The 26122-nt window shown below is 39.3% G+C and overlaps 1 protein-coding gene across 1 annotated transcript in view; it reads left to right on the top strand.

The window, feature by feature from the left end:
- Positions 1-26122, top strand: part of STK4 (serine/threonine kinase 4) — an 85307-nt gene that overhangs the window by 43796 nt on the left and 15389 nt on the right. Inside the window, exon 10 of the mRNA XM_054573697.1 lies at positions 979-1136. Coding sequence (XP_054429672.1) covers positions 979-1136 — 158 coding nt within the window. The remainder of the gene's footprint in view (positions 1-978; positions 1137-26122) is intronic.

Raw genomic sequence — 26122 nt, 5'->3', positions numbered from 1 at the left:
ACGGGAGCAGCCCAAGGGCCCATCAGTAGATGAGTGGATAAAACAACTATGGGACATTTACCCAGTGGAATACTACTCGGCCATAAAAAGAAAACAAAACAGAACATTGTGACATTATGGATGGACCTGGAGACCACTATGCTAAGTGAAATAAGCCAGTTAGAGAAAGATACATACCATATGATTTCACTCATATGTGGAATCTAATGAACAAACTGAACTAACGAGAAAAATGGGAACAGACTCATAGATGGAGCGCAGGATGACAGCTAGTGGGGGTGGGGGAGGTTAGAGGGTGGAGGGATTGAGTACAGAGGAAAAAGGACTCGTGGACACGGACAGCCGTGTGGTGAGTGCTGGGAGGAGGGGGGTATAAGGGGACTAAATAGTAATGAAAAAAATAAAAGTTAAATAAAAAAATTAAACTCTTAAAAAACAAAGCTATATATTATTTCATGGAATAGATTTGATTTACTTATATTTTCTTTTTTATGCATCTTTTTCTCATTAATCCAATTGAGATTATCAAGGGAAGTCACCATACTGAATCATTATCCCTTTTCCTCCTGCAATGACTATAGAGAATATTGTATGTGTAGATGATTAATAACTATTTTGCTTGCTCTTCTATTTTCAGTCTAATATTATAGGAACTATTTGCTATAGACCAGACCCAAAAAATATTATCTGCAGCTTACTCAGAGTCATTGTATCACCATAGTCTTTCCACCTAGAAAAAGCGTCCCTGAGGAAACCTTTGCATGTGTTTTAGGGGGGGACTATCAATAGCCTGAAATTGTATGAGAAATATTTTCAGTGAACATTTGTACATTTCCCTATAGTCTTCATAGATTTTTTAAGAAGTCTTTATCCAATAAAAAACCATGGATCCAGGAGCATGTGGATGGAGATCTATTCTTTAAACTTATCTGAAATCAAAGACGTTGTATTTCACCTTTTATTTTTCTTGGTTTTCAGGAAGGGATGAGACCATGCAGCCTGCAAAACCATCTTTCCTTGAGTACTTTGAACAAAAAGAAAAGGAGAATCAGATCAACAGCTTTGGCAAGAGTGTTCCGGGCCCACTGAAAAACTCTGCAGATTGGAAAGTGCCCCAGGATGGAGACTATGAGTTTGTAAGTAGTGCTGGAAGTAAATGGCTGTGTCTGCTGAGAAAGCTATTTGAAATATCACACATCCAATTCTGTCATTTCACTGAAACGCCTGAGCATTTTCCCATCGGTTCCAGTCTTCCCTAAACCCCACTCCCGCCCGAGAAGCCACTCCCAGACTGAGGGCCTCCTGAGTTTGACACAGCATTTTGACTGACACTTGAGCAGTTCTGGTTCTCCCAATGGATGGCATCTTTTTCACTTTAAAAATCCTTTATTCACTTGCCATTTTTCTTTTGTAGAGTTTGAAATTGTTAATGGAAAAAGAAATATTCAGTCATCAACTGAAAATGTGCTTTCTTTAATAGTTTGTTTGAGACCGTGAGTTTTTATTTTAGAATTAGGCCGGAGGGTAGTTAATGCTGTTTTGTAGTCTTTGTTGTTTTGCTAGTCATTATCCTAATTTTAGGGTCTCTGAGAGGATTATTCTGAATTTTGCCAAGGATGGATATTTAGTTGTTCCACAGTTTCTTATGAAAAACTGGGTGTATTTTTTCCTCTCTGCTGTGGAACATTCTCTCTCAGCCACAGACACTTGTTAATGTTCACAGAAATTTAATGAGTAGAGGCAATAAAAAATTTGGAAAGAAAAAGGAAGCTAAGGAGTGTGCGTTCCTTTTCTGCTTATTTTTAGAAAAGAATTTTCTCTTTAAGAATATTTAATTTTTAAATTCTTTTAAAAAATTTTACATTTTAAACTCTGTCTTCTTCTTCTTATTGTTGATTATAAGAGCTTAGTTCAGGTGTTACGTTTGGATTCTGAGAGGCTTTCTAACCCTGACTTTCCACTACCCCCACCGACTGGCGCAGAGGAAATGATGTCATTCTTCCATAACATAATCTCTACTTTGTAGAGTGGCAGGAATGTCATAGTATTACAGTTAATGATAAAGATCTTTTGAGGACCAAAATAACTCACCTGGAGTTATTTAACTAATTAGGCACTGAACCCATATAAGAACCCAAGTTTAATTTGTTTTAGCATCCGTTCGTTCATTCATTCATATATTCATCATATATACATCATCATCTGTCGTTACTTACCTATTTGTTCACTCATTTATTTCTTCATTTTCTGAGTACCATGTGAGCTTGACACTTCTAGGAATATAGTAATGAATAGAACAGCCAAAAATCCATCTCTCATGGAGGTTTCATTCTAGAAGATGGGAAATAAGGAATAAAATATTTAGTGTGTCAGATAGTGGTGGAAAATATAAAACGGGAAAGGGAGACGGGTGGGATAGTGGGGTAAAGAGAGAGAGGGAGGTAGGGGAGGGGTAAGGGAGGGGAAAAGGCAGAGAGAGGATAGCAACTTAAAGCCATGACGTAAGGAAGTTCACAGGCTGTACCCCCAACATAGCAAATCAGGATCTCTGGAGAGAGGTAATGCTCAATAATCTGTTTTAACCTCTTTATGATGATTCTAACCCACTAAATTCATGTAGATTTCTTCTTTCTTTTCAGTTAGATGCTATAGAAATCCAGAGATAAGGATGTATTTATATTTTATTAACGTTGCACAATTTTTAAGTTTTCTTTTTACTCCCCTTGTGAGTCTCCTGTACTCTTATTGGAGGTATCAGCTAAGGAAAATGTACATTTGTAAGTGACATCTGGCAAAGAAAGAGCCAGTCCACTGAGCGAAGAAAGTATTCTGAATAATCTCACGAAGTTCAAAGAAGGGTGTGTGTCAGAATAGCTGACATGTTTCCCTCAGCAGTCTCTTATAGAGACTTTCTGATTTCCTGACAGGCAGTATTTAATTATGGGAAAGATATTCTCTTTCTTCCTGTGAAGGCAATTGCTATTTTGAAATGAACTTTTTGCCCAAAATGGCAAATAGGGAGTAATTTAATCAGGAATGCAGGATGTAATGCTGACAGAAATCTTTATATTTTCATTCGAAACTCAATACTTGTTGCATTTCTAAAACTGAATTGCCTCACTTGCCAAGTTGAAAATGTAACATAGACTGCCTTTAATGTTTAATATTTATAGTGATTAAATGTAAAAAGAGGTTCTTGAATATAAAATATTTTCTAAAATTGGTATTTCATATTCTATAAACAGATTGCATTCTTGGAAATGAATGCTACTTTTGTGAGAATTCAGACCCTCCCATTCTGCCATTTATAAAGCCACAAAAAGCTATAAACTTGAATCCACTTTGACTCATGTATCTTCCAAAAACACACTGTACGATTTTAGTCTCAGGTGGCTGGGTGCCGAGAGTGATGAACAAGACAAACAAGGTTCGTGCTCTCCTGGGGCTTAAGTGTGGTGAGGGAGGCAGACATTGAGTCAGGCCATACATCAGTTCGGGTAATAGTAAGTTAAAGAAAAAAAGCGCAGTAAAGAGACACTGTGAGGGGAGGCCATGGAGAGGGATAGCACATTCAGCTACGACCTGAAAAAGAGGGGAAGCAAAGCCGTGGGAGGAAGGTGGAGGGTCCAACAAGTACCCTGGCTCTGAAGCAGGACATGGTGGGTGTATGTAAGGAAGGAACGAAGTCCCTGTGGCTGGAGCAGAGTACCACGCAGGAGAGCAGTTCAAATGCAGATGCATCAGCAATCACGATACATGTGGGGACACTAGAGTCTCCTGCTGAAAGACAGAGACTCGGGGTAAAAAGAGCCGTCCAAATCCAGCTAAATACGGTTCATAAGAGAGTAAAATATCACTGAATACTTAACAACAGAGGAATGGAAAAAGATACGCTAGGCAAATACTTAAAAAAAGGTGAAACAACATTAATATCAAATAAAATAGAATCCAATAAAAAAATGTTGTATGGGAAAGAGATATATATTGCTAAAAGGTGTAGTTGATCAAGTTTTTATCCAAAAACTGATAGAAATAAAAAGAAATAGCAATGAGAAAACTCATAGTTGAAGACTTAAACATTCTCAAAAAGTGAACTTTCAAGTAGAAAAAAACAGGACTAATATAATTAACAAGGTTGATTGAAAACAGAAATGGGAACACTTTTCAAATATCCATGAATATTTTAAAACATGTGGAACATGTCAAAATCTGACTATGTCTTAAGGTTCTTGAAAAGAAATCTCAGCGCAGAAATCATACAGGCCACATTCACTGACAGTTATACAATGAAATGAGAAATTAACAATAATGAAGTAGCCAAAGCCACTTTATCCATCTAAATATCTGTAAGTAGGTCTCTAAATACTTGTTGCTTTAAGGATAAAATCAAAATAGAAATTTTAAAACTATTTAGAAGTGAATTGTAAAACTATAAAATCCTGATCCCTATAATTCAGACTTGTAGGATGCAGCAAAAATGGTACTCAGAAGATTTACAGCCTTAAACATACTTTATTTTTAGAACACAAGAAAAATTGTAATTGAGATAAAAGTAGGATTAAGATAAAAGCAGGATTTAGTGAAATAGAAAACAAAAAAGCTGATCAATGAAACCAAAAGTTTGTTTTTTTCAAAGGACCTGACATTTGGTAGATTTGATCACCTTAATATAGAAGATACTAATAAACTCTTCTAGAGGAAAGAAGGAGAGGGTGTTGTTATCAGAGATAGAAGAATGTTAGAATGATAACAGAATGTTATTATTTATAATTTTGTATCATCACATTTGAAAACCTAGGTAAATAGATGTTTAAACATTGTGACATGATTACTTCCTATATAGAAGTATAAATGCTTAAAAATATCCAAGATATTTCTGAACAAGAAGAACAATGGGTTTGGACTTATTTCCAGATGTCAAAACTTAACAAAACTGCCCAGCCAGTGTGGCTTGGTTGGTTGAAGTGTCATCTGGTGCGCTGAAAGGTCACAGGTTCGATTCTCGACAGGGCCCATACCTAGGTTACAGAATTGGTCCCCGGTTGGGGGCGCACATGGGAGGCAACCAGTCAATGTTTCACATCGATGTTTCTCTCTCTTTCCCTCTCTCTGTAATCTATATCTATATCTATCTATCTATCTATCTATATGAAATTTAAAAATGTATAAAACCATAATAGTGAAAGCATTGTGATATTGGCACAAAAATACAATATAGACCAATGGTACAAAACATAGAGTTGAGAAACATACCCGTGTGTATATAAGAATTTATTATATAATAGTGATGAAATACAAAAAAATGCAGACAGTGTGATTCCCTTTGTGTAAATTTTTGAAAAGCCACAAACCAAGCTACATATTTCTATATGTAGCCACACATGTAACTGCATAGATTAAAAAAAGAGAATATAAAATTACTTCAGTCTAACACTCTCCCAACTGAGCTATTTTGGTGAGCTTAGAGAATATAAAATTACTTAAGACTCATTACCTTTGAGGAGAGGAACTTTAGTTTTATCTGTTTTTACAGAGAGAATATGTGACTATATTAATGTATTACTTGCTTAAATTTAAAAAAAAAAACCAGTTTTTAAAACTTCTACTTAGATTGTCCCAGTTTTAGTCTGGTGTTGACCAGAGCATCCACAGATCTAGATGAACAGTCCTTTTCAGTGTTACTAACTTTGCAAGTATTGTTAGTTATTAGCTCTTGATATCCTTAGGTTTTGGAGTAAGTTTCCTATTTATTCAAATGAAGCTGTTTCCAGATTTCTTAGGACTTATTCTATAAAAAGAGTTGATAGTAGCTGGCCCCCACACACTCGTTCAGTCTGTTCATTGAAGTCCTCTATGTGTGCTTGGTGTGAACAGGTAACACTGCAAGATCCTTGATAGCTGCAACTTCCTTAGACTCATCTTTGTATTCCTAACACCTCGCCATTGTCTGATTTAAAGTCAGTACACTATTTTCAGTTATAATCAGACATTGTCTCTGAATTAATTCAACACGTGCAGTTACTGCCCTGAGAGAGTTCATAGTGTAGCAGAAAAGATGATCAAATAATGTTGATGCATTGTGCTAATATTAATAGCTTACATTTATTGAGAATACACTATGTGGCATTGGTCTAAGTCCGTTATGTATATTAGCTCAATCCTTGCCATCATCCCATGAGGTAGGTAATGTTATTATTGTCATTTTATGGATGAGAAAACAGGGTTAAAAGGGCTAAATAATTGATTAGGTTATACAGAAAGTAAGTGGCACATCAGGGATTTGCACCAAAGCAGTTGGCTCCAGAGCCCATCTTAACCACCTACACACTGTTATGGCCTCTTTCTGGGCCATTTTGGTAAACCCTCTTTATAAAGTGCATAAAAAAAGTGCTGTAGGAGCCCAGAAGAACCCCAGGGAAGGCATCAGGAAGTCTCATTGGAAGGGTATTTTGAAAGATGAGTAGGAATTCTCAAACTAGAGCCGGAGGAAGGGCATTCTGGCCGAGAGGGCAGCGCACCCATGAGGCACTGGGGCATGCGGCTGGCAGGGACGTACTGAGAAATGTGTCTGGAACGTACAGTTTGGATGGGTGTGTGAGCTCTTTGGGTGAAGGGAGGGGTGTGCCCAGTGTGCCCTTATTTTTGCTGGAAACACGCAGTACTCTTTTTAGATTTTTCCCTGGCGAATCAGAGAAACTAAAAATAGAATTCTAATGTAGCCCAAAGAGCTAATAACCTAATATCTCTCTGAAGTTGTGTGATAATGGGTCCATCAGGATATAAAACCATTAAACCATTAATTCGAAGTTAAGTTGATATAAGTACATAACCTGAACAAAATTGTTTGATTGATTGGACTCCCTGGGTACTTACAAAGTTATAAGCCATTCATAGCTTTTTGTGGTGAGGAAGGATAAATTTTAGCCCTGAATTTTTCCCCAGGAGGGTGATAGTCTCTGATTTTATGTAACTTTATCTTAATCACTGTTTCCTAGATCAGGGCTCCAAATATGATTGTGAAGTAGAGAGTTCTTTGGGTTTGTATGGAAAAGCTTTGCTGAATTATTCGGACATAATTAGTTACTTATTTTTTTCTTTGGTTGTACTTTTCACTTTTGGCTCTACACTTTAGAAATTAGAGATTTGATGGGAGGTGAGAATTATTATGACCTTATTTATAATTTAAAATCATTGTTGCTATGGTAGCAGAGATGCTTTATTTACATGTGTTTAAATTAATACTCTTAAGGATACAGCTTGATGTTTTGTGGGAACCCAGGTATCTATAACTTGAAACTTTATCTGCCAGTTTGTAAAAACAAAAGAAATACTCCCAGAAATTCTGTCTGTGAATTTATGGCCCAATTGTTTCAAAATGAAATTTAAAAAATTAGTGTATATCCTTAGATACCGCAGTCTCCATTGGTAAGATAGACTCTAATAAAGTTTCCATTATTCAACTGTAACAATCATCAAGTCATGACTAATCCTCCACTTCTAATATTCCCACCACTTGATTATTCTGAAGAAAATCCCAGGCATATTTTTAAGTATTTTCATATGTATCTGTTAAGATCCATTTTAAAAACATAACCACAAAATCTTTATCATACCTTTACAAATTAATAATGATTTTTTTAATGCCATACTATATCTGCCATGTCAGTGTTCAGTTTTTTTCCAATCATCTAATACTTCGTGGAGTATTTTGGGGGGGGGGGTGTTTGTTTGTTTGTTTGTTTGTTTGCTTTACAGTTTGTTTGAATTAGCACGATGCTCTACCCAACTGAGCTAACAGGCCAGCCTAGTTTGTTTGAATTAGGTCCCAAGTAAAATTCACACATTACAGTTGTTTGATAGATATCCTAAATTCCTTTTAATTTGTAGATCCTCCCCCCTTAATGCCCTGCACACACAATCGTTATCCCATACAGTTTCCCACGCTCTTGCTAATTGTGTCTAAGTGGCCTGTTAAGTATGTTTTTTGAATTTCTTGTAGACTGGCATTTTGATCTAGAATAGGAGTTCTCAGGACCTCTTCAGACTTTTAAAACATTATTGAGGACCCTAGCAACTTTTGTGTGTTGGGGTTGTATCTGTTGCTATTTAGTGGATTCAGAATGAAAACTGAGAAATGTTTAAAATTTTATTAATTCATTAAAAAAAAAATAAACCCATTACATGTTAATATCAAGAACTTAAATAAAAAAATAACCATATTTCCTGAAACAAAATAGAAAGTGAGAAGAATGGCATTATTTACATTTTTAAAAATATTTGTAGTGTTTAACACATGGTCATACCTCCTATTTTTCATTTAGTCTGTTGTAACACATTTTGGTTGAAGATATGGAGAAAGTCTGACCTCAGAAATGTAGTTGAATAAGAGAGACGTGTTTTAATAGCCTTTTCAGATCATTGTAGATGCTCTTCTTTGAGGCTACCCTGAAACTTAACAGCTGCCGGCTTCCTAAAGGCATATAGTTGGTATACAATATTACCTTATATTATTTTCATGCGTACAGTATAGCGATTTGACATTTCTACACCTTAAAATGCGATCCCCCCACTAATTCTAGTAATTGTCCCCGCGCAACACCATCACCATAGTCTTAACTATGTCCCTTCATCTTTTTCGCTCATCCCCCTACTCCCTCCATTCTGGTAGCCATCCCTTCGGTCTGTGCTTCTGAGCCTGTTTTTGTTTTGTTTTGTTTTGTTTGTTCATTTGTTTTGTTTTAGATTTCTCACATATAAGTGAAACACACACTATTTGTCTTTCTCTGCCTGACCTTATTTCACTTAGCGTAATACTTTCTAGATCCATCTATGTTGTTGCAAATGGCAAGGTTTTATTCTTTTTTGTTGCTGTGTGATATCTTACTGTGGGTGTGTGTACATATACATACATACAGCATCTTCTTTATCCATTCATCTATCAGTGGATTCCTAGGTTGCTTCTGTATATTGGCTATTGTAACTAATGCTGCAATGAACATAGGTGTCCATGTATCTTTTTGAATTTGTGTTTTCGTTTTCTTCAGCTAAATATCCAGAAGTGGAATGCCTGTGTTGTATGTGGTTTATCTATTTTTAATTTTCCCAGGGATCTTCATACTGTTTGCTACAGTGGCTGCAGCAACTTGCAGTTCCACCGACAGTGCACAAAGAGTCCCTTTTCTTCACACCCTCACCAAAACTTGTTACTTGTTGATTTTTATGATACTAGCCATTCTGACTGGTGTGAAGTGGTATCTCTTTATGGTTTTGATTTACATGCCTTGCACTTTGCTTGAACTTTCATTCACACATGATTTTGTAATATCGTGCATTGGTTATTTGGAAAACATACGAGATCGTAGATCTTCCAAATGTTGGCATAGTTCATTATACAATATTAAAAGCAATCACATTCCTTGAAGTTACCAACAGTCACATCAGAAAAATTTCTAAGCGAGTGAAGCTGTCAAGCTCATCGTGGTACAATTCCAAAACTCTCGTTCTGGTTTGAAAGTTTGAATTTCATCACTGGCAATACTCTTGTTTTTCTTGAAGTGACAGCCTCAACTCATTTTTGTCAAAATGCCTGCCAGGACTCAAGTCTGACTAACCTCTGTTTGTTAGTCATCCTTTCAAGTAAAAATGGTGTTCCATGCGAAAAGCAGCGCGTTTAGCCTTCCGCTCATGTGCACAGCGCGGTGCCGCAGACAGCCATCGTACTTCGGTTTGCAGCAGAAGCACTTCATACAGCCTTCCACTTCATCACAGATACTCTTGAAAAGGCATATACTCAAAGGCTGAACTTGAATAGAATTAATACCTTTTACTAATTCATCAAAGACATCCCTAAGGGAATTTTTTTGTTACTTTTTTTTTTAATGGAGCCTGTGGTTGTGAAGAATGAAGTAGCTACTAGTACCACTGCTAGTACAATTTGGTGCCACTTCCTGATTCATACTAAGGGGCTAGCAGTTTGTTTTTCTTCTTCTTTTTTTCCAAGGGGTTAGCAGTGTTCCCCCCCATTGCTTTTGTGCCATCAGTACAAATGTCAGCACAATAGAAAAGGCAAATAATGTCCAAGTATTGATATGAAAATAGTTGGATCTCACAGCTCCTGTAAGAGGGCATCAGGGATTTCCCAGGGGTTCACAGGCCATGCTTTGAGAGTTGCTGATTTGGAAGCTTGATCAGACTCAGGTTCGACTCTTTTTGGCAGGGATATTTCATAGGTGGTATATGTGCTTGCATCAGGAGTTTTACAGTATCTGGATGAATTCTCATCTCTTTCTGTTGTCAGCCACCGAGGGTCATTGCCTAGGTGCATTATTTGGTTAGATGTTACAGAATGACGATGTATGAGTCATTCCTTCTCCCTTTACCAATTGAAGTACTCTATAGTGAAGCACTACACTAATTATGTATATATCATATAAAATTTATTTAGGAAAAACAGAATATATACTTAATTGTTCCCCTTTATGTACCAGTTTTCAAAATAGTTGGTTCCCTAGCATCCTCCAAAGATAACCACCGATTTTGTTTGTATCATTATGAATTAATGGATTTTAAAATATTTGATGCACTTCGATTCTTTTTTTTTTTTAATTCTCCCCTGAGGACATGCTTACTGATTTTAGAGAGAGGGGAAAGAAGGGAGAGAGAGGGCGAGAAGCATCAATCGATTGCCTCTCATACGCACCCTGACTGGGGACCGAAGCTGCAACCTAGGCATGTGCCATGACTAGGAATCAGATCTGCAACCTTCAGGTTATGGAATGATGCTCCAACCAACTGAGCCACACTGGCCACGGCTGCATTTTGGTTCTTGCAGTTCTTACATTTTTTTTGTTCAGATTCTCCCCCATCTGGATATGACCCCAGGAGTTTTGTTTTTGTTTTTGTTTTCCAGTCTGGTTTATTGAGGTCTATACTCTCCAGCAGTTTTTGATAGTTTCCTTGCTTTCTGGTATGAGATGCTCAGGCTCACCTTGTGTATTTCCTTGAAAACAGCCCTTTTTTTTTTTTCGGGTTTATTGAGACAGCACTGACATATGACACATGTAAGTTTATAAGGTGTGCAACATGGTGATTTGATAAATGTATATGAGGTCTGTCCAGAAGGTATCCAGCCATGTAATATAAAAAATAGAGACATTTATTGAAGAAGATACAAGATTCAAGAAACATTGTACATAGGACAATGGCGCCTCAGTCCCCTTCAGAGTAGGCACCTTGGGACCTCACACAGTTCTCCAGATTGCATCAGCTGCCCCGTCATATTTTCCTGAATTTCAATGATGGTCTGAAATCTCTTTCCTTTCAAAGGTGATTTTAATTCTGGGAAAAGCCAGAAGTCACTGGGCACCAAATCTGGGCTGTAGTGGGGCTGAGTGACCTGGGCGATTTGATTTTTGGCCAAAAAACTGCACGAGACATGATGCATGAGTGGCTATGTTTTTGTTATGAAGCTGCCGATCACCAGTTGCCCACAGCTGCGGCCTTCCGAATCATCCAAATAGTTTCCACAGAGGAATGTTCAAGCTTAACACAAAATATGACGCAGATTCAGCCTCTTCTTGCTCAGTCATTTTGAATGCAATGGCCACACAGTACACATGCTTACTCAATGGCATCTACCACCACCACTGACTAGTACAGAGAAGTCGTCATTGTTTATACATGTGCATTCCAGTCCATTCTCCTTGGCTGCCAGGCTATGTTGATGTCATGCAAACCATTCTCGTTATATTAACAATGGCTAGGCCCACCATAGTAAGGTGAGTTAATACCTCCATTCCCTCACACAGTTAGCTTTGTGAGTGGATGTGTGTGTGTGTGGTGATAGCTTTTAAAATCTGTTCTCAACAACTTTGAAGTATTTGATATAGTGTTGTTTGTTATAACCATCATGCTATACATTAGATCCCCAGAACTTATTTATCTTATAGCTGGAAGTTTGTACCCTTTGTCCAACACTGCTCCATCCCCTCCCCCACCAAAGCGTCTGGCAACCACCATTTCTACTCTCTATTGCTTTGAGTTTGTAGAAGCAACCATATTTTCAAGGAACTTGGGTTCTTTTAGCAAGAAATGATATTTAGAGACCACAGTCTGGGTACAAGTTGTACTCACAGCAGTTAGGTCATTTTTTTCCTAGGCCTTTTCAATGTATGTTTATTACTAACTAATGAATTCTGGTACTATTTCCAGTACAGGTTATACTGAACCACGTCGATCTGCATTCGTAACTCCTTTCCCTCAAATAAGTCACTTTCCAGGAACACCAGTATAATTATTCATTTGCTTTATATCTCACAATAAATATGTCAGCCTCAGAATAACAGTACCAAGACTTCCACCAACAATAATTACTGAAAACAATTAAGATTTGAATTGCAATTCTCTTTGTCCTTAGGCCATATACCAGTTGAGATGTACAGTCCAATTACTGTATGTTAAAGTCATGTGGAATAATTTCTATGTACGTGGTTATGCTGCTGATCTAATATGCAGATAGATTTTTCATTTCACTTACTTTGTTTTTAGACAGTGCTTTTTATTATTTCACTTTGTAATTATATAAACTATATGGTTCCAAAGGCAAATGTACAAGACAAAGTTATGCAGGCTTAGCTTCTGTCCCTATCCCTTCTACTCTGTCTCTTCCCTCTTTTTTTTTTTTTGTTGTTATGTTCTGGTTTTATTCACACACACACGCACACACACACAGATATATTTGTACTTTCATTTTAAATAAGCAATAGTATACTATACACACTTCAGTCTATAATTTTGTTTTCACTTAACTGTATATCCAAGAAACCACTCGATAGCAGTACATAGAGGTAGTCGTCATTCAATTTCTGGTAGTTTATTCAGCCAGTCCTCTGATGATAGGTTGTTTGTAGTGGTTTTTAAGTTGATCTTTTCATAAACTTATAAACAGAGAATGAATTTTTTATAATTATTACCTTTGTTTTTTAAAGTTCATGCTTTAGAAACCTTTTAGTTTTGAGAAGCAGGTTACATACTTTAAGCCTGTAGAGCTTTCTGGTTTTTTGTAGTTAATGCCAACGGTGGTGATGATGATGAACAATGAGTAGATTTATTCAGAGGTGTGTCTCTGCCACAACCTGGTGCCGTTTGTGTGAACTGCAGAGACTGATGTAGTCATGCCACCTGTGTCACAAGAGGGTGTGTAAAGGCTCTCCTTGCGTGTCGCCTGCCCCAGGTACGAGAAAGCTGCCAGGACGGCGTTAAGGAGTGAGGGAGTTCCCTGCAGGCCTGGACTTCCTAGCTGCTGCGACCGGAACCGGGGTGCTTAAGTTTGAATCACGTTTCCGTCAAGGCGAGATTTGGTTTAGGTGCTTTAATTTTGCTGAATTTGGATTCTGAAAAGAAAAATAACTTTAAGGTTCGAATTATTTACTCTTTGTCAATAGAAGGTTCCAAAGACTAAATGATATTGTTCATGTAAATTAATTATTAATCTAGAAAGCAGTTTCAAATTTTCAGCTGAGATGAATGTAAATGATTTTTCTTGCTGAATCCGCAGCCATGACTTTGACTTGTGATCTCATTCACCTAGACATATCCTTTCGCTCTTCTTCCTTTTGAGCCGTTAATATACTTTCGGTCTTTTTATTATGTTCTATGCCAAATAGAATACCTGCTTCACCTCCCATTTTTTTTTCTCATGGACTCTTGACAGTGCAGTATATTCCTGGGACATGAAACGTGGAGAACACGGGAAAGATTTATGCCAATTTTCTCTCCCTCTCCAAAGGAAGAATCGCAATCAGAATTCTTAAAGTGGTAGTACTAAAAAAAAAAAGTGGTAGTACTTGCTTTTGTAGTCTCATGCCTTTGGAACTTTTCCTTTGGAACTTTTCTCATTACCTGAGTTATGTTTTCTTATATCATTTCCCCCCAAATCCTGATGCTCCACCACTCAAATGACATACAGCAGAATTGAGTGTCTTTTATCTGCATTTGCTCCAAGCAGCAATTATCCTGAATGGGAGGCATGTCTCTTGTCATTTGTTCATCTCACTACTGGAGCTCACTGAGACTTCGAGCTGACCGTATTGCGAAGATCATTCAGACAGGAGAAAGCCATCAGTGGGGATTTATTGTATCGCTACTACTGAGAAAAAGACTCAGCCCAGGGTATCGGTTGTTTTTGGACAGAAACATGTTAGATTTCACATTGTTTAGAAGTCCTTACAAAGTTGCAGCTGGGTCAGCTTATAAGGAAATACAGCGTGCCTACGTGTAGCTGAATGACTGCTCTTCTGGCTGAGGCAGGAGTGCCTGGTAGTTAAGATCACTGCAGTCAGGCTTTTAGAGTCCAGTCCTAAGTAAATTTGGGCCAATTTGTTCTCTCTGTGCCTCGGTCTCCTCATCTGTAAAATGAAGGTAGCACTAGCAGCGCTGGGGTAGATGCTGTGTGTGTGTGAGGATTAGTGTGGTGCTGCACATGAAGCGCCCTCAGCGGACCATAGGCACTTCCCAGGGTTCACTACTCCCTCTTACCCTCCACCTTCCCTTTCTGTCTTGAAACATTGTTCTTTCAATAAATTTCAGTAACCTGAACTGCTTTTCCCAGTGACTGCCGTTCACACCCATTATAAAGGCAGAGATCCATTCCCAAAGAAAACTTGCCCCCACACAGTTTTAAAAACTGTTCTTAAAAAAAGGAACTACAACTGTTACTAGTTGGAAATTGGTCACCCAGAGGGATGTCATTTTTAGATCTCTAGAACTTGTCCATCTTGTATGCCTAAAACTCTGTACCCTTTTGTACCCTTTCACTTACAATGCCTTGCTTCCCCTTTATCTTATTTTAAATTTTATTGACAGGAACACTTCCTCTCTTAAGGTTACTTCCCAACGTTTGCTTGCTTTCCCTTATGTTTCTGTTCCATAGAGTTTTTTCTTTCTACCCACCTCTCATGTCATAAGCTTAAGATTAACTGATAATTTTCGAACTGAAGCTGTCACAGACTCCAGTTGCAATACACACTTTTTACCAGTAGATGCCACCCTCTCACTTCTTGTGAGCGGTCTCCTGTGTGGACTTGCCTTACCTGGTAAAGGCAGGGGTTGCCTGCTGTGGAAAATGAGTGATAAAGTTCATCCGCCTGGAAGTTGGACATCATGTGAAGTGAGTGTTCTTGAAAATAGGGGTAACTTGTAACATTTAATTGTGTCAGAAGAGGGGGTGAATGGCTTTGTGTGAGCCACTCTCCTCTTTGAGTTTCAGGTTTGAGTCTGAAAGTCAAGCCTCATACCACCTGTCCTGCTTTTCCCAAAGGGTTAGAGGGAGGATCAAATGTCATGGAGGTTGGGGTTATTTTGAACCAAGTTAGTTCTAAATTCTACCATATAGAACTATGGCAAAATTCTACTAGCAGAGAATTATAAGACTGCTTTTTTGTTGTTCGTGCGTATTAAGTATTACTACTTATTTTGTTGTTATTTCACTCTTAATTTCACCTTTGAAAGAAGATTATTAGATCTTTGAACAATGACAAATAAGCCAGAGACAGAAGGCCAGAGGGGGCAACCCCACCTCGACCTCCACCTTCCACTGCGCTTCTGTTTGCTGCTCATGGTCTGTCACCATCCCGTTAGGGTAATGTGACATTTAATGCTGTTAAAGGCACACTCATATTTTGCTCCTTTATCTGATGATGCTTACAGTGTTCCTGTGAGGGATGCAAAATGACACTTATTATCCTTTTTACAGTTTGAGGATCTGAAATCCTGAGACATTAAAGGCAACTTTTCTACCTAGTGCCAGAATCAGGTCTGGACCCCAAATCCCCAGGTAGCTTCCTGCCTCTGTTAACTGTAGGGTGTTTTCTCATAGGCAGCAAAATAAAGCAAACTGATTGTGGACTCCAGGCATGTACTAGGTACTTATTAATTAAGTTACAAAGCAGGTAAAATAGTCATCTTTTGTATAATATGTCATGGGGACTATAGTGACCAGGAAGAATGGTTCCAGGTGTATTGTGTCTTACTGGGAATTTTGTAATATTAGAGGAGTATTTATTATTGACTTGAATGGTTTTTTTCATACTTAGAATGTAAGGCACATTGTCAAGCTTTGCATTTCGTTAATTATTTACGTGAATTATTCCTTTGTTAGAACAATTGAATTTACATTTTCTTTTTATATTCTTTATTTAATTTACTTTGTAACCATGGGTTTTACAGTTATTATGCTGCTGTTCAGGAAATGTCATGCTAACTAAAAAGGCATTATTATTTTAAGAATACTTTTGGTTTTGGCCAGCTGTAACTTCTGTGGAAACAAAGGTATCTATTGTAGAAGAGTCTTAATGATTGAAGCAAACATCTGATATAGTCGCAGGTGAAACCTCTGTCACAATGTGCCTGTCAGTATCATCCAAGCACTTATTCACGAATTTCCCGCTTTCATACCCTGTTATCTACTCAACATTAGCTTTTCTTTAAATTTACTTTTCTTACCGTTGTAATAGATATTGAATACTTTTAGTAATCTTCATACTGGTTGTTCATTATCTGTCTTCCCCCCATCTTTATTTGTATTAATTTTCTTTTCTGATTAAAACACCTAACATCAGCTCTACCCTCTTGGCAAATTTTTAAGCGCAAAAAACAGGATTGTTACATGTAGGCACTGTGCTGTCCAGTAGATCTCTAGAACTTGTCCATCTTGTATGCCTAAAACTCTGTACCCTTTCGCTTACAGTGCCCTGCTTCCCCTTTGTCTTGTCTTATTTTAAATTTTATTGACAGGAACACTTCCTCTCTTAACGTTACAGAATTTGAGAAGAAAATGGTGAAAATAGCAGTTACGGAAATGTGTTATTTCAGTACTTGGTGTGAACCCATTATGCATTCTTTGAAAAACTTTCTGAATGTTTTTGTATTTTGTTTTTTTAAAGATTTATTTATTTTCAGAGAGAGGGAAAAGGAGGGAGAAAGACAGGGAGAGAAACATTGATCAGCTGCCTCTCGCACACCCCCAACCAAGGACCTGGCCCACAACCCAGGCGTGTGTCCCAACTGGGAATTGAACCACCGACCTTTCTGTTCATGGGCCAGCATGCAAGCCCCTGAGCCACGGCCAGCCAGTGATATATTTTCCTTTTGTAATATCCATCATCTGAGTGTATAGGAGCATGTTAATTAGCTTACAAATTTGTTAGATATGAAGTTTAAGTCTTTTTCCCGTTCTTGGGTAAAATATTGGTATAATAGAAAACATTGCTTGGACCTGCGATGTTGGGAATCCCCTAGATCAAAGTAGGGCACAGCATGTAAAGCATTCAGCCAGGTGCCTGGCAGTCCTCGTCTGTTAGGGATACGTCCATTCCTTGCAGAGCGACAGCTTACAGAAAGTTAAGGGGAGCAGTGGATTGGGGAACATCTCAGCTGACAGTGACTGGCTTTGTGTCTTTAAGCAAGCCCGCTAATCTTTCTGGGACTCTTGTTTCTTCATTTGCTAGTAAAAGTGAAATTAAAAAGTCTTTAGGAGCCTTCAAACTCTTCAGTCTTTGTTTGCTAAACTTTAAAATGGAGATAATGCATACCTGTCATAAGGGCTCTTTGAGCCTGAGAGAGAGAGTCTGTGTAAAGCATATACAAGATACTCAATACATGTCAGGATTCTTTCGCCTGTTCTTTTGAAATGCAGGGAGAGAGACACTTGGGACACCCTGGAGACCAAGTGGAGCACAGGAGGCGGCGTAACACACTGACTCTGAGCCAGATAGGCCTGGATCCAGTCCCTGCCTCACTGTTAGGAAAACTAACTCTAGGCAAGTCACTTAACCTGGAATGAGGACACTAATCATATTTACTTCAGGGTCACTGAGAAGATTTAATTAGAAAATACCGTGAAAGTGCTTAGCAGAGTGCCTGACACATAGTAGGCATTCCACAAATTTTACTTACATGTGTAATACTGAGGTGGGAAAGATGAACTACCAAAGGGGAAGAGTTAGAGATAGTGAGGTGGGCTGTCCAAAACACGAGAGGTAGGAGGCGAGCCCAAAGCCTAGTTCTCGGTTTTGTTGCAGGTCCTGCTGGGGCAGCTCCCACTCCCTTGTTAAATGTTGTTTGCTTCGAAGTATTTAAGTGTTAAGATTAGCTTAATTCTGTTGTGACTTTCTTATTTGTTGGGTTTACATATCAAACATACTGACTCAAACAGACCTTTTGTGTTTTCTCTGATCAGATTACTTCCCTCTGTGTCTTCCTGGAAATTTCCCATATTAATGTTCTTAATACTGATGGTATTGTCAATATAAAATAGTGGGCGTGTGGGCGTGTGTGTGGAGGAGGGGAGAGAATGAGAAAATAAGGAGACATAGAAGGCCGTCCCGGGAGCCATCCCCTGTCACCTGTGAGTGCTCCTGTCTGCATGGCTGAGCTCGCATTGCACGCAACCTGGGATCAGCAGGTGGCCCGCTGCTGGAGGAAGGGCAGGCTCAGGGCCATTTCACGGACCGCCAGGCACTTCCACTCGCTCTTCATTTAGGAATATTGTATTAGAGACTATTCAGATATCGGTGTATCTTTTTAAAAAATCTTATCTCTATCCCTTCTTTTTTAAACTAAACTTTATATTTTGAGATAGTTGTAGATTCACATGCAGTTGTAAGAAATAACAGAAATTCTGTCTACTCTCTACCCAGCTTACCCAGTGTTAACTCTAGTGCGAAACTATGATGCAGCGTTATAACCAGGATACTGACATTAACCAGTGAAGATAAAGAGCAATTCCATCACCACAAGAATCCCTCCTGTTGATTTCTGTAGTTACATGCTCCCTGCCTCGTTTCCTAACTCTTAGCAACTACTAATCTATTCTCTATTAAATGTATGTGTTTTAAAGTTTAAAAAAATCTTAAGGGCATGGGGTTTAAAACAAAGTCAAGTCCAGAAATTGGCTCTGTTTTCTCAAGTGCTCTTGTTCTCAGATATGGCAGGAAGTTATTTTCACACGTTGGGGAGAAGCAAACCATTCCAGATTCAGGTGGAGGTTTCCTGCTCTTGAAGCGCTTCTGACACTGCAGTTATGAACTAGGATTAATTGAAACCCAGTTTCTGGTATGAACTGAGGTGAGAGAAAATACCGTGCACCACCTGTCCCGTCCCCTGAGGCAGCTCTGTTCTGCGCGCCTTGGTGAATGAGGGCAAGGGCTGCCCAGAAGCTTAGCGCTGGGGGACTGCGTGTCGCGCTGGTGCCGTGAGCGCCGCACTTTGTGGAGGAGTTTAAGAAATTGTGCTGGAGTTCCCGGTGTTTAGTTAGTATGTGCAGTTTTACGTACAGTTATGTAAAAGGTCCATGATGTGGAGGAGTTCTTTTTTTTATTCTCACCAGCTACCCTCCTATCTCAGTTTTTTATTATGGAAAATGAAAATCCCACAGGAGGCCTTCCTACTCCGTGACTGCAGGCCTTCGGCAGCGTCCCTTTCCCTTTTAGTCCCCTCCCCGCCTCTGTGTTCTATACCTGGGCCTGTAAAACAAGGCTCAATGACTGTAGCTTCCAGGGAGGCTCAGTGAGTGGGGCTAGACGACGCCTAAGGTTTTGCCCAGTCCTGAGTCAGGGATGCTGCCTCAGTGAACTCTTGTAGCTACTCAGATGTGGTAGATGAGCACTCAGCGGTCACAGCAGGGGGACGGTCCTGGGCTGGTCGCAGAGGGGCCAGGCAGCAGTACTTATTTCATGGCTATGGGTTACACGTCTAACTCGGGGGCGGGGGGATGGGGAAGGAAGAGTCAGTTTGGCCGTGGCATGTAAAGTTTGTACAATTGGAATTACTGAAATGAATATTAAACATCGTTTTAATGACCATCTTTGCATGATCTGTATGTCCTTAGAGTTAATTTCTACAGTTAGAATGCTTGGGTCAAGCTTTACAAGTTTGAAATTGTGATGGGTATTTTCAAATTTCCCTGTTGTCTTGGTGTTTGAATTGCTAGTTTGTGTGATTTATCTGAAGTAAGAGAATTCTTACTTTCCTTATAGATTTCAAAGCGTTCTTTATATATCTAGAAAGGTTGTGAATGTTTCAACATATATGATAAAGATATTTTCCCAGTTTCTTAAAACTTTATATATGGTATCTAGCTGTTCAGATACCTACATTTTCTATGTAGTTTGATTTAGCAGTTCTTTCTTTGTGGTTTATGGAAATTTGTGCCATGTTCAGAAGATTTCCCTGTCCCAAAATTATAAAAATATTAACCCTTTGTTTTAGTTTTTTTTCTTTTTCAGTATTTATTCTGCCTATAATTTATCTTGGTATAAAGAGTAAGGAAGTGATCCAGTTTCCTATTTTTCTAAACAGCTAGCCAATTTTCCTAAAAACCACCAATTTTCAATATACATGGTGGATTTGGAATTACCAAACCTTGATGGCTTCTAGTATCTAAAAGTGGCTGTTTTTATAGAAAGTTTCCACTTCAAATTCTGAGTTTCAATGTTTTTCTGCTTTTAAAACTTCTAGAAAGGAGCTGTGAACAGAACACCATATTGGTTTTGGCATTAACTTTAATGCATCTCAAATAGGCTGATTCTACAGAATTTGATCCAAAGTACTTCTATGTCTTAATGCCTTTTTGCCAAGCAAAATTGATTATTTCTAACCAAAAGGCCTTCAGTGCTAGACTGAAAAGAGTCAGGGGTCCTTCTAGGCTGGTGGCAGATTATGTCATTTGGCATCAGGTACAATGCTGCTTATTTTTCTCTTTAGTTTCTTTCTGTTCTCTAGCCTTCAATGGTCAGTGCCTCTCGTTGTTGGGTCGGAGGTCAGGGGACAAATTCAGATTCTTTCTGTCCAAGTCCTAGTGTTACAGCTTTAAAAAGCTTTTATTTTTTCCTCAGCAGTTTAATGAATAGCTATCAGAAGTCCTTTGACAGTTATTTCTGGCCTTCTCTGTATTGTAGAATATAGCTGTATTATTGAATTTGTTGTGCTGGTATATTTTTACCAGCAGTGACGTGTGATTCCAGAGATTCTCTCTGTGACTTTAGTTCAAGGTGCTTTTAGTTCTTCCAGTTTGAAAATTTACCTGAGTACCTTAGCACCGTGGCAGATTCCTTTTGTCATATTCACCTAAATTATTATAGTTTTTTTTTTAAGTAGAGTTTATTATTGGTGCTTTTTTTAGGTGCAGTTTGTAGATAGGAAGGCACATTCTACCACTGTGGTTGAGAGGCAGGATGCATAATGGTTAAAACCACCAGTCATTCCGCTAGGATTCATCTCCACCTGTGGCGTCACCTGGCTGACCCTCAGCTCCCTTACCTAGCAAACAGGGATAAAAGTCACGCCTCTCTCTGTGGGCTGTTGTAAATACCAAGTGACGTAATGGATGTAAAGCACTTAGGACAGTGCCTGGCCTGCAGTGAGCATTTACTACGTGTTGTTTTTTGTCTTCTTTTTTTAGTGTTGATGTGCTCTTCTAAGATGTCACAGTGCTGTTTTTTTCCCCTCTTGATCATAAAAAGAAGACATGCCCATTGTAGAAAGTTTAGAAATTGAAGAGAAGCTTAGAGAAGAACATTTCTCCTACAGTTCCACCATCCCCAGCAATAATCAGAGTTTACATTTTAACATATTTGCTTCCAGTTTTTTTTACTTCTATATTATCATACATGTATATATTGTAATATATATTACCGTATGAGGTCATTCTATGTAATATGGTATCTTGATTTTTTTTTTTTACTTAACATACCTTAAACATTTTCTCATATTAAAAACATTTATACAATGATCACTTTTGACAGTTCCATAATAGTCTATCACATTATAGTATTTTGATTGACTTAGTCATTCTCCTTTTATTTGGCATTTAATAGTATTTGGGACTTTTTTGGTTGGAGTTAGATTACTTTTAGATCATTCTAACTTATGAGACCAGGCACTTTTTCTTGTCAACAACAGGTTTATTTAAGAGTTGAGTTTTGTGTTTGCTTTTGAGGTTGGTTTTTTTTGTCTGTTGAGTGTATGAGTTAAGCTAGGATTTTAAACTTCAGAGCCTATATTCTCAGACTTTCGCCTTCTCTTCTGTACTATTTCCGTGCTTGTTTGTTTTTCAGTCTTTCTTTGGTGAGTTTCTTTTCATAATCCAGTGCTGGAAGAAAGATGAATGGAGACCATGATTAGTCTTTTGGTTTCTGACCCTGCGGTGCCACGTGAATGCCTAGGCACTAACCCAAATAAACACCAGATGCATGTCGATGGATCTTTACTGAGGGGGCCATGCCAAGAAGTTTCTGGGGAGGAGACTATCCTAAATTGTACTTGACAAGGAATACTATTTTTGTTTCAAATTTCTTGTTTTTCCTGTAAAGCTGGGTTTAAAGTATGTTAAAGCTGAATTCATTTGTACTTGGGAATATAATGAGATCTTGTACTTTTTACTTTGAGAAAACCAGCCAAGAACAGCAGTCTGAAAAAGAAATACATACCCAGAATTGCCAGGGCAACCTGCTGTTTAGATACGCTTTCTGAGAAACCACATGGCATATGAATGTCGTCTTTGTCTCAAGTCACAGCAGCAGCCTGGCTCTGCTGGTGAACCGTGCTAGCTGATTTGAGCTTGGTTTTTAACTCAGTTATTGAAATGGCACTGAGAGCAGGACTTAAATGCCAGTGGCTTGTGACCCAGGAGGTCGCTTAAAGTGGTATCGGTCTTTGTGAGCTTGACACTGGCATTTGTTGTTTTGTTTTGTTTTTCATTTCCTTTGTTTGGTCCTGGAACCGCTTGGCAGCTTTCTTTTTCAAAGTTCGCTCTTCACGGCCAGTCATCCTCTGCTGTTAAAATACAGGATGGCTCTTATCTTAACGACATGGCGAGCCAAAGAGCTGAAGCCAGACCTTGCGTTTTGTGAGTTTGGGTAGAGCGAGTATGGCTAGTCATGAAAAATCATTGAGCTCAAGATGGCTTAGGACAGAGGGGTCGAAAGGGGTCCTGAGACCTGCAGAAAGTATCTTGGCGCCTCGGGGCCTAGGAAGTGCTGTCCCGTGGCCATTTCCACGTGGCTTCGCTTGAAGCACAGGTGCCAAATGGCATATATCGTCAACTCCTAGAAGCCATTTTCTTGCTCAGTAAGCTGTCCCAGCACTGTGTCATTCAGAGAAATAGGGGCTTTCGGCTCCTGTTACATCTCCAATGAGAGACACCATCCAGTGTCTCCTTGACCACTTCTGGCCCTTGCTGAGAAGAGGGGATTCCACAGGCTGGGAAGTAATTCATATCATTGCTAAAAAGCTTTGCCTAAAGATACCATATTTTTTGATTTCAGCCCAAATTTGTCCCCAGGGAACTTCTACCCATGTGCTTGGTTACTTCTCGCAAAAACTCTACAGAAGGTTGGCTTTATCTGGCTTCTCCACTCTACAGATGGAGAAAGGCAGTGTCTGGCCTTCAGCCAGTACCTAGAATTAACAGGAACTAGACTTGAGTAAACCTTGTCAGCCTTGTCGTGCTAACTCTTTGTTACTGAGGCAAGCAGCTAGACCTTGGGTACCCCCGCATTCAGATTCTTTGGCGGTGTCTGTGTGCTTCGTCCTCTCTGTAGCTAATCCAGTAAATGTGACAGCACTGGATGAATAGTAGATGTTAGGGGATGTTTCAGACAGAGCCAGATCCAGCTGTGATGCCTGCTCCTGGTGACATGTCAACTCAGACAGATTAATTCTGCAAACTTCGAATCTTCCATCTATAGCATCAGGCTAATAATGATAGCCGTAAGACTTAGTGGCCATCAAATGAGATGATACATGAAAGTGCTTAACATAGTGACCAGCTAATAATAGTTAATGTTTTTAAATGCTGGCTTGTTGTTATTGTTACCGTGATTATTGAACAATGAGTCCGGAAATCCCGCCCTCTCACCAGGGCAGCGCTGCTCATGCTTCCGTCCTTCCTTTCTTTACACCTTCTTGCTCTCCTGGGAATAACAATGTTAGCATTATACGAAAATGAGGGGGGCGCACGAGCAGTGCTTCAGGCTCCTGGAGGCTCCCCTCTTTCACAGCAGGAGGTTTGGGGAGTTAAGTAATCTGTCCTGTTGCTAGAGCCGGGCATTGGGAGCTGCCTAGTCCCTCCTTCCCTGCTCACAGGAGAGGCATCTTTGCCTGGTAGACCCTGGTTGTCTGTTTTCAGAGATTGGGGTACCATCTGTGGCTCTGTCATTTAAGCATGTGTTTTAATCATCCAGCTTGTCCTGCTTTGTCCCTCTGGACCGGAATTCATAGGCCATGGTCTTTATGGTTTTATTCCAGTTAAATCCAGGGGGGGTTTTCCCCTAGAAATCTTGACTTCATCTAAGTTTTACTGTTTTCTTTTTCTTTTTCTTTCTTTTTTTTTTTTTTGGCATGAAATTTTGAATTTTAAAATTTGCGGCTTGCTTTTCATCCCTAAAAATTGTTTTTCTTGATCAAATGTATGAGTTTTCACCTTTTTCTCCCCAGTCATTTGAAAGAAGCAGCTTTTCATTTTGTTGATCCTTGCTTTTGGATTCATGAATTTATGTTCTTTCCTTTACCTACTTTCTGTGGGTTTATTAGGTTTTTTTCTCCAACTGGACAATTAAGCTTACTTTTCAGTCATTTCTCTTATCGAATACATGCATATAACGCTGCTCCCTTTAAGACTTACTCTGCCTTCTACAGTTTTTTTGTTTTGTAAAGTCAGGTTTACTGAGGTTTGATTTATATGTCATAAAATTTGTTCCTTTTAAATGTACAGTTTGAGGAGTTTTTACAAGTGTATACAGTTGTGTAAATAACCACCGTAGTCAAGATATCGAACATCTCCATCACTCCCAGGGGTTCCCTCACCCCTGTCCTTGTGTCCCTGTAATTTTGTTGCACCACGATGCCACCGGAATGGAGTCATACAGTTACAGTCCTTTGTGTCCGGTTTCTTTCATGCTTTGCGATTCCTCCATATTGTTCCATGTATCTGGAATTGTTCCTTTTGTTTGCTGAGTAGTTACGATTTTATGGTTGTGCCACTATTTATCTCTTCATCATTAATAGAGTTTTCAGTGGGATCAAAGGAGAGCATTTTAATTCTGCATTTGGACTGCAAATAAAGATACCAGAGCATTCCGGATTTGAAATTACTTGGGCATTTTTCCTATTTAAGTTTTATCTGGGGTTTGGCATTTTGGAAGTTATTTTTCGGGTAGCGGACAGATGTGCTCGCGTGTACTCACTGTGTCCCTCCTCCCTGTAGTAGTCTGGGTCCTGGCACAAGGCAGAAACCACACAGTAAGTTGAACAGAAGCTCAATACAAGGAGCTATTACCTGTGACAATGAGTAACTAAGATGGAGGGAAACTATATGGTTCCCTAGGGCTGAGGGGGCACCCCCAGCGAAGGACAAGCTGCTAGGGAGGGGTTCAGACCTCAGTGGGGGTAGCCCGCGGCACAGCAGAAGAGCCTGGCCAGACCAGAGATGGCCCAGCACCCTGGGCGAGCTGCAGGCTACGCTGCGGAGTGCAGGCGAGAAGCCGACGATCAGCAGCCAGCGGCGCAGCGAGTGCTGGGGGTTGGGGTGCCGGCGGGGTCAAGAGGCCTCCGGAGCCTGCAGGCTATGTGGGGGCCCTGGGGTCCTTGTTGACAGGACTTGCCAGAAGGTTGTGGCCAGGCCAAGATTGCAGAGGGAGCACATTCTGGGCCTTGCTGGGACGTTCTACCAACTGTCCCCATGTGCACACTGCCGCTCCCATGCCGGACGCTCAGGACAGCCTCCCCTGCTGCACTGTCCCTTGGCCTCTCTGCTAAGATGGATGGTAGCCTAACGTCACGCACACTTAAAAGAAGTGCTTAACGGGGTTCTGTGGTTTATTGTAGAGCATCTATAGAAGGGTGCGTCTGGAGTAGAGAGACAATAAATTGATAACTGTTATACTCTCCCTGTTTTGTTTTTTTAAAGAAATAGCATCAACTCAAAAGCACCAATAACAGTATGCTCGTACTATTAATCAGACACTTCATGAGGGGGAAGGGGTTTAAGAAATGAGAACTTACAAAGAATACGTTTATTGACAAATACAAACATCATATTAATCATGAAAGATGCCTTCCCATGACA

This window comes from Pteronotus mesoamericanus, unplaced genomic scaffold, assembly GCF_021234165.1.
Source record: "Pteronotus mesoamericanus isolate MK-2021 breed Mesoamerican mustached bat unplaced genomic scaffold, CSHL_Meso_final contig_25, whole genome shotgun sequence".
Classification (NCBI taxonomy): Eukaryota; Metazoa; Chordata; class Mammalia; order Chiroptera; family Mormoopidae; genus Pteronotus; species Pteronotus mesoamericanus.
The sequence above is the reverse complement of the archived record's forward strand: the minus strand, read 5'-3'. Positions and strand labels throughout refer to the sequence as shown.